Below are 9819 nucleotides of genomic sequence, written 5' to 3'. Positions count from 1 at the left end.
TGTCTACAAGAAACGCTAAGTCACACAGCCAATCAGGGTTGTCGAGTTCGGGGACGTCGTTTTTCTTTTCCGCCAGAAATAGTTGGATTTCTTCAATCAAGTTAAGAAATCGCTGTAGTGTCAACCCACGACTTAGCCACCTTACTTCAGTGTAAAACAGGAGATCACCATATTCGCTTTCAATATCCTCGAGAAATTGTTTGAATTGTCGGTGATTGAGACCTCGTGATTTTATAAAGTTTACGGTAGGTACTACAACTTTCATAACATTTTCAAATCCCAATAATTTTGAACAGAGGGCCTCTTGATGTATAATACAATGAAACTGCATTAATTCCTTGGTATTTATGTTTTTAGTTTGTAAATATGTTTTTAACAGAGTTACTATCCCAGATGTACTTCCAACCATTGAAGGTGCTCCGTCAGTTGTAATTCCAGATATTTTCGTTAAATCCAAATCCATTATAGAACATTTTTCTAGAAGAGCTTTGAGCATGTCACTTCCCCTGGTTTGACTTGTCAAAGAACTCATACCAATCAGTTCTTCACTCACTTCAAAATTTTGCGTTACACCTCGTAAAAATATTAATAGTTGAGCAGTTGAACTTATATCTGTAGATTCGTCGAGCGCTATAGAAAAATACTCAAAACTTCTCGATTTCGTAGCTAATTGCTCTTCTATATTATCTGCTAATGCGGTAATTCTTCTTTGAACAGTCATCCGATTTAACTGAATTTTTTCAAACTTCTTTACATTTTCCGGACAAATTTTTTTTGCGGCGATATCCAAACATTGCTTAACAAACTCACCATCTTTAAAAGGCCGACAAGTTTTCGCTATTATTCGAGATATTTCAAAGCTAACTTCAGTGGCTGTTTCAGCATCTTGAATTGGTTTTGTAAACATAGATTGCTGGCCTATTAGTTCCCGTTGTAAAGTGGAAATTCTTTGCGTTCGATTTTCGCCAGTTAATTTGGTAAAAGTTGGATGCTGGGTTTCATAGTGCCTTTTCACATTATATTCCTTCGGAATAGAAACACTACTCTTGCATATTAAACAGACAATTTTGTTATGCGATGAAATAAAAAAGTATTTTTCGGTCCAAATATCATGAAACTGTCGATTTTCATCTTCAACCTTACGACTACGTTTCTTACTGGGGCCTGGTTTATCCATATCAAAATTAATATTATATGTTACAGTCGGTAAAAGCCAAGTTCGAACGACGAAATATTTACTCGTCACAGATTACAGTTCTCAAACAGTATAACGTTCGCTTATCCGTAGTCAAAACTTAACTGCCCCGGTAGCCGGCGATGCGTCGTATTTATACGAGTTACCAAACATCGAGAACCATCTACTTTGTTCGGGGATCGACGTGTTTCGCGAATCTGTAATCTAGTTGATGCGACAGATTTCTAGTCTCGTAATAATATGCTTGGACCGGAGCGCGGCGAGTAGAATACCTTTAAAATTCGTTGGCGGGCCGCATAAACATCGACAGCGGGCCGCGGTATGTGCATCCCTGGCGTAGATGATGACAATGTAGATGATGGTGACGTAGATGATGGTGGCGTAGATGATGGCAATGTAGATGATGGCGATGTAGATGATGGTGGTGTAGATGATGGTGATGTACATGATGGTGATATAGGTGTTGCTGTAGTAGATGATGGTAATGTAGATAATGGCGATGTAAATGATGGTCAGGTAGATGACGGTCATGTAGATTATGGTGATGTGGATGGTGGCGATGTAAATGATGGTGATGTATATGGTGCTGATGAAGATGATGCCGATGTAGGTGATGGTGATGTAGATGATGGCGATGTAGATGATGTAGATGCTGGCGATGTAGATGATGGTTATGTAGACCATGGCCATGTAGATGTAGATGATGTAGATGATGGTGCTGTAGATAATGGTGACGTAGATGTTGTAGATGATGGCGATATAGATGTAGATGATGGTGATGTAGATGATGGTACTGTAAATTATGGTGATGTAGATGATGGAGCTGTAAATTATGGTGATATAGATGATGACGCTGTAGATGATGGCGATGTAGATGATGGTGATGTAGATCATGGCGATATAGATGACAGTGATGTAGATGATGACGATGTAGATGTTGATGATGGAGATGTAGATGATGGTGATGTAGATAATAGCGATGTAGATTATGGTGATGTTGATGATGACGATGTAAATGATGGTAATGTAGATGACGGTGCTGTAGATGATGGTGCTGCAATTATGGTGATGTAGATGATACTGATGTAGATGAAAGCGATGTAGATGATGGCGATGTAGATGATAGTGCTGAAGATTATGTTATGTAGATGGTAATGTAGATGATGGCGATGTGGATGGTAGTGATGTAAATGATGGCGATGTAGATGATGGTGATGTAGATGATGGTGATGTAGATGATGGTGATGTAGATGATAATGCTGTAGATCATGGTGATGTAGATGATGGTTATGTGGGTGATGGTGTGATGATTTAAAAAACATTCGCGCAAGAGAGTGCTCCGCGAACGTTTTTAGTCAATATATATTAAAATCTGATAGCTCCGTCTGCGTCGCACGATCGCCCCGAAAAAGAGCCAATTTGCAGACTCGAAGGCTTTCCGGGGGAGCCGCGCAGCGGCGACTCGCGGGGGGCAAAGCCCCCCGCCGGTCTTTCTTCGTCCGAACGTCGTATTTTGATGGCGATTTTTTGCCGTCTTCGCGGTGAATTTTGAGTTTTCTTCAAGCTCTGCGAGGGGCGCGGCCCAATTTTTGTGTGAAACGCAATAGTCCGACACGCCCTCCCGCTGAAATCTGACGGTCGCCGATCGCCTCGAATTGCGCCCGGGTACGGCTTTTTTATTTTTTATTTCCCCTATTTTCTACGATATTTTATTTAAAACTGTGCCGAAAATACTCATATTTATCGACCGGGTGGCTTCTTCCAACTTTTTATGTAGAACTTTCCGCGCATTCGAAATGCGGCCGTAAATACGTTAAAATGCACTGTCTAGGAAGACCGAAAAATGTGAATTTTGCCCTATAAAATTCCTTCTCCGCTAGCCTCGAAACGGCGTGCGACTTGGCATAGATACTCAGTCGTTCCTCCTTAGTCGTTCGGAGGCATTTTTGTAACGTTTTTCTCGCGTTTTCATATATAATTTTGCCTTCTCTTTGGGGTCTGCTCGGCGACAGACAACCATTTCGCAAGCCGTAAGATTGAAGCTTTAAGACGCGCCCACTCGGAGAAAATTCGAATGTCGTTAGAAACGTCGGATTAATTATGTCAAAATAATTTCACGCCAAACGCGAAAGACGTCTGTGGGGTCGCGGTGAACCGTTATTTTACCTTAGTAGGCCTTTTTTTAAACCTTAACACATTGCTACGCCACGACATATACAGGTATTTCTTATTATTAGGTTAGGTTGTTATTTACATTTTCGCAGCTCGACCGTTTGACATGCTTACGATTACGATACCTGTCCCCCGAATTAACGTAAGTACTTGCCCTCTAAAACTGCATAATTTTAAACCGATCCATAGTACCTAAACGTCAAAAGTTAAGAATCAGTAGAAATAAGTTGGAGTTAAAGACTCTTTCAAGGCATAGGATGTCGTTATTTATCTGTGTTATCTCATTGTGGATCTTATGCGAGACGACTTTGTGTTAGAAAAATGCAAATTTAACATTACAAAAATTGTTGATTCCTTCAGCTGCGAATGACAGTTAAAATATCAGTACAGACGGATTGTGCACGAAGCAGTCGACAGCACACCGGTAAAAAATGCCCCGTTGTATTCGTAAGGTCGTTGGTTCGATTTCAGACGAGGTATCTAAGATTTTATTTTTTTATTTACTGCCGTAATTTAATTTTATATATGGATTCATCTTTTTAAACCTTTCTATAACGAAAAAATATAAAATTTCAAATAGGTTTCTATATACAGGGCGTCTAAAAAGGTGCGTTGAAACTCGAACGGTCCAGAGGCTCCTATATATTTTAGTTTATTGATTGCAATATTTTTATGAAAAATCTGATATCGTAGTAATCATATATGCTTTCTAGAAAGGTTTGTACCGAATGTTTCATAAAAATGAAACAGGTGAACTTTGATTTTACTTATCTTTTCACTTTTCCAAATTTTTTATTGAAATCTTTTCATGAAAAGTTATATAGTTACTAACCAAAGGGTTTTTTTGAAAATCCATTTACTGCATGTTCTACATAACTGATCCAAGTCAAAATTATCGGTCTAGAGACTTCTGTATATTTCAGAAATTTATTGTCGCAATATTTTTATAAAAAATCTTATATTGTAGAACTCAGAGTCATTTTGCAAATTTATATACTGAGTGTTTCATAAAAATGACACAGGCGGACTAGGATTTTTTTTTCATTTCACTACCTACCTAAATTTTCAAATAGATATTTCTACACACGGTGTCAAATGTTTTTTGCAATTTATGTACAGGATGTTTCATAAAACTGACACAAATGGACAAGATTTTCTCTGATTCATTTTGTTAATTTTTTCATGAAATCTTTTGAAGTTGTATATTTACTGACCAGCCGCTTTTTAGAAAATCCATATATGTATTGGGTGTTCCATAAAATTAATCCACATCTGAAACGGGCAATTTCTTTCCTTTTCACTTTTAACTTTGTCTTTATTTACTTACTAAAGTCTTTTAATGAAAAATTGTATACTTATTAACCAGTCTTTTTGAATTTTTATACTGAGTATTTATTACCAATAAAACGAAACTTTCCTTAATATTTTTTCCTTCTATATTTTGTACTGAAGTCTGTAATATTTTTATGAAAAACCTTATACCCTACTAACCAGGTGTTTCTTGCAATTTTTGTACAGGATGTTCCATAAAACTGACACAGGTGTAGCAGATTTTCCCTTATTCATTTTGTTAATTATTTCTATAAATCTTTTGAAGAAAAGTCGCTTTTTTAAAAATCCATATACTAGATGTTCTATAGAATTAAGGGCAGTTTCATTTCTTTTCACTTTTAGCTTTGTCTTTATTTACTAGTATTTTAATGAAAATTTGTATATTTATCAAGCAAATGTCTTAATTTATTTTTTTTACCATTTCTACCTTACCTACGTAGTCTTTGGAGAAAAATTTTATATTTACTAACCAGATGACTTTTTGGAAGTTTGGAAGAAACTTTTCTTATTCTTTTCTCGAGCGGAGCCTACTCTTTTTTGAAAAACATTCTCCTCATACTTTTATATACAGGGTGTTTAAAAATCAAAGTACAGGGTGTTTCAAAAAATGTTGTATCTACTAACCAGCGAGGAAAGCACTGCGGAGCGGTGATCGGGCCGCGCGTAGCACGGCCCGAGGGCCGAAGGCCCGAAGGAAAGGTCAAACTCCGCGTCAGCGGAGTTTGCCTGCCTTTCTAGTTAATTAATTAAATGTGGAATGTTGCTTTGTGTGTTTAGACAATAAATTATAATTTGATTCTCTATTTTTTTGTGTGATGTGTTGCAAACTTGATACAATTTTCTGCTAGAAGTCACTACTGAGATAAGTCTCAAAGCTCTACGACTATATAAAAATAAAATCTAAATTTCTCAAAAACCAAAATTTCAAAATTAATATTACAATTTTTGTTTTATTTTGGCGCCCAATCAATTTCATTACCATTACCATTCATTCATTTCATTTTAATCCAAATCAAACCAAAATAAAACAAGTCATTTATAACAATATATATTTTAGAATGTACAGTATTATGTAATGTGGAAATAAAAGTGAAGCTAATGTTATATGTACACAGGGTGTCCCGAAATTCATGCAACAAAATTCAGCCCCCTGAAGTCCGTCCCTAAGAATAATCTTTATATATATATACAGTGCGTCCCAGAAGTAACGCAAAAAATTCATATTTCATTTTGTGTTGAGTTTTCACAAAAACGCTAAAACGTCAATTAGTAAATTAGAATTGTCGTTTTGTCACGTTGCTTAAATCTTTTTTGCGCTATGTTTCATAAACCTATGACGTCATCTACATTTTTTTTAAATAGCACCACCTAATTTTTTAAGCATAAATGGATAGTCCTTTTGAAGGGAAATACGTCGATATAGACCTACTTTACTTTGACAGGAGCGGAAAAAAAGCCAATGACTGGAATGGACATGGTTTAAAATAACAACAAAAGTAGGTATCATAAACTGAGTAGGTATCATTCAGTTCTTTGTTTCTCGTTTAAACACAACACCATCGTTATGTAAAGTTATGGTATTTGTAACTGTGACAATGATATGAGGCACTATTGCATTCGCTAACTGTCGTCTTCAGAACAATGCCTACATAGCCACTGTGATCGGGTGTACCTACCCAATCTACATAAAAATATGTGCCAACAATCAACCAAAACAGATTTTTTGCTATAGCACTGTTCGCGCATAAGTTTGTGATACCTATTTTTGTTATTAATTCAAACCATGTTCATTCCAATCGTTGGCTTTTTTCGCTCCTGTCAAACTAAAGTAGGCCAAACCCTATATCGACGCATTTCCCTTCAAAAGGGCTATCCATTTATGCTTAAAAAATTAGGTGGTGCTATTTAAAAAAAATGTCGATGACGTCATAGGCTTATGAAACATAGCGCAAAAAAGGTTTAAGCAACGTGACAAGACGACAATTCTAATTTACTAATTGACGTGTTTTAGCGTTTTTGTGAAAACTCAACACAAAATAAAATATGAATTTTTTGCGTTACTTCTGGGACGCACTGTATATATATATATATATATATTTATTTTCTTGCGAATTGGGTTCTGGTGTGATAGTCGGTTAAAAAAAAGGATAAAAAACAGCAGCGAATTCTTTCTTGACGTTTCGTTCCCGATCAGGAACTTTCTCAAAAGGCTTTTATTATTAAAATTGTTATAATTAATAAAATTAAAACCTAAACAACAACCATTTTACGTCAAAATTTTAAAAATATGCATCAACATGCATCAGAAAAATTATGACCAAATGCTAATGTCTCCTGTATTTCATGAGGTATAAAAGTGTCGGATAAATTTTGAAACCAATGAGCACAATTTTTATTAATATTATTATAATTGTTTGCATTATTATTATTATTACCAGCATTCACCAATCTGTTGAACTTTTTAATATTTTTAATTTTGATTTTTTGAAAAAGTCTTATCATATTTATTATTTTCAAAATCTAAAAAGTTTATAATAACATTATTAGGTAAAAAAGATTTAGCCTTTGTAATTTGTTTCTCTAAAATACGTTCATGATAGCGAATGCATTTTGTTGTTTCACTTAATACTATGTTTAAAAGTTTATTTTTGAAAAGATATATAGAATTATTTAATTGGTTGCTTAGGTACGTACCTGTTACAGTTATATGTGAAATATTGAAATTTAAAAAAATTGGATGTGTGTTGGTATGTTTACATCTTAATAAAAAAATTCTTCTATTCTTCTGTTTAGTTAAAATTAATTTTGAATGAGAAATATCTTTCAGTAACTTTGTGGCTCCAGGACCATAGAATCGTTGAATTTCTTGAAAAAACATCTTGGTAATGATGTAACAATTGCGATTTAACCCTTGCAAAAAATCATGTAATATGGAAAACTTCTTGAACCTTTTGTCTTCTAATATGGTCCTGGAGCCACAAAGTTACTGAAAGATATTTCTCATTCAAAATTAATTTTAACTAAACAGAAGAATAGAAGAATTTTTTTATTAAGATGTAAACATACCAACACACATCCGATTTTTTTAAATTTCAATATTTCACATATAACTGTAACAGGTACGTACCTAAGCAACCAATTAAATAATTCTATATATCTTTTCAAAAATAAACTTTTAAACATAGTATTAAGTGAAACAACAAAATGCATTCGCTATTATGAACGTAATTTAGAAAAACAAATTACAAAGGCTAAATCTTTTTTACCTAATAATGTTATTATAAACTTTTTAGATTTTGAAAATAATAAATATGATAGACTTTTTCAAAAAATCTAAATTAAAAATATTAAAAAGTTCAACAGATTGGTGAATGCTGGTAATAATAATAATGCAAACAATTATAATAATATTAATAAAAATTGTGCTGATTGGTTTCAAAATTTATCCGACACTTTTATACCTCATGAAATACAGGAGACATTAGCATTTGGTCATAATTTTTCTTTACCTGTAGTTTACGAAAATGACATACCTATTAATGATTATATTGCATCTATAGAATCAGTTATTCAAAACAAAACAGATGATGACAAAAATACAATCAGAGCTTGTGTTGTTAATGCAATCACTAACTATAAAAACCATATTAAACTTAATAAAACAAAATTAAATAGCACTCAAAAAGAAATCCTAAAAAACATAAATAAAACTCGCCATTTTATTAAAGAAAACCAACAAATCACTATCCTTAAACCTGACAAAAGCAATAAAACTGTTATAATTAACACTTCTGATTACAACTCAAAAATGTTAAATTTACTGAATGATACAAACACATAAAAAAATTAATTCAAATCCTACAAATAACTATCAAAATAAAAATAATAATTTAATCAAAAAATGGCAAAAAAGTAATTTTATAGATGAACAAGAAACTAAGAAATTGTTGATCCATAATGCACAACACCCTAAAATTTATGGTCTTCCAAAATTACATAAAGCAAACATTCCGTTACGTCCAATTGTGTCATCAATATAATAACTAAAAAATGGAATGTCCTACAAAATTATACTATTCTCCCGTTAAATGAATTTCTAACAAGTATTAAAATTACCTTAACTACCAATTTTTTTCAATATCAAAATGATTTTTATCAACAAATAGATGGTTGTGCAATGGGAGCACCAATTTCATCAACAATAGCACAATTAACCATGGAATTTTTGGAGGAGGAAGTAATTAAAAATTTAAATTTTAATATATTATTATTCAAAAGATATGTTGATGATTGCATTATCGCACTTCCTGAAGACAAATTAATGATATTTTAAACACTTTTAATAGTTTTCATCCCAAATTACAATTTACCATTGAAATTGAAAATAATAATAAAATTAACTTTCTTGATCTAACTTTAATCCGTAAAAATAATAAAATTTTAACTAAATGGTATACTAAACCTACTTCATCTGGCAGATATCTAAATTTTGATTCCCACCATCCTATAACATATAAAAAAAGTGTTGTAATTGGTTTAACCAACAGAGCGTTATATTTAACTAGTCCTATTTACCGGCCTAAAATCATTAATAAAATAAAAAATATATTAAGAAATAACAATTATCCGTCTAATTTCACTAACAAAATTATTAAACAAAGAATATTTACATTTTATAATAAATCAAGAAAGAAAAATATTGTAAGTTCTGATCAAAATTCTACGGACATTCAGTATGTTGCACTACCATATATACAATGTTTATCTGAAAAAATTAAATTTATCTTATCCAGGTATAAAATTTCTGTTGCTCATAAATCTTTCAACCAATTAAATAAATTATTTACACCTTTAAAAAGTAAAACTCCTATTTTAAAAAACTCTCACGTTGTATATTCTATTCCATGTAATGATTGCAATAGTCAATATATAGGTATGACTTCACAAAATTTAGAAAACAGATTAAAAGGCCACAAATATACAAAAAACTGTTCTACTGCTCTTAATAAACATATGAAGGAAAAAAAACATTCTTTTAATTTTAATCAAACTAAAATTTTAGTCAAAGAACCTAATTACAATAAAAGACTAATTCAGGAAATGATTTATATTAAAAAAAA

At 32.7% G+C, this 9819-nt stretch overlaps 1 protein-coding gene across 1 annotated transcript; it reads left to right on the top strand.

Moving 5' to 3' along the window:
* Positions 1 to 1516: 1516 nt before the first annotated feature.
* On the top strand, positions 1517 to 2343 carry LOC111692224 (prostatic spermine-binding protein-like). The gene is made up of 4 exons (XM_023456088.1): positions 1517 to 1586; positions 1656 to 1811; positions 2010 to 2156; positions 2270 to 2343. The coding sequence occupies exons 1-4, from the start codon at positions 1517 to 1519 to the stop codon at positions 2341 to 2343; spliced, it is 447 nt and encodes a 148-aa protein (XP_023311856.1).
* Positions 2344 to 9819: the final 7476 nt, after the last annotated feature.

Source organism: Anoplophora glabripennis, unplaced genomic scaffold, assembly GCF_000390285.2.
Source record: "Anoplophora glabripennis isolate ALB-LARVAE unplaced genomic scaffold, Agla_2.0 scaffold1138, whole genome shotgun sequence".
Classification (NCBI taxonomy): domain Eukaryota; kingdom Metazoa; phylum Arthropoda; class Insecta; order Coleoptera; family Cerambycidae; genus Anoplophora; species Anoplophora glabripennis.
This window is presented reverse-complemented; position numbering and strand designations above follow the sequence as displayed.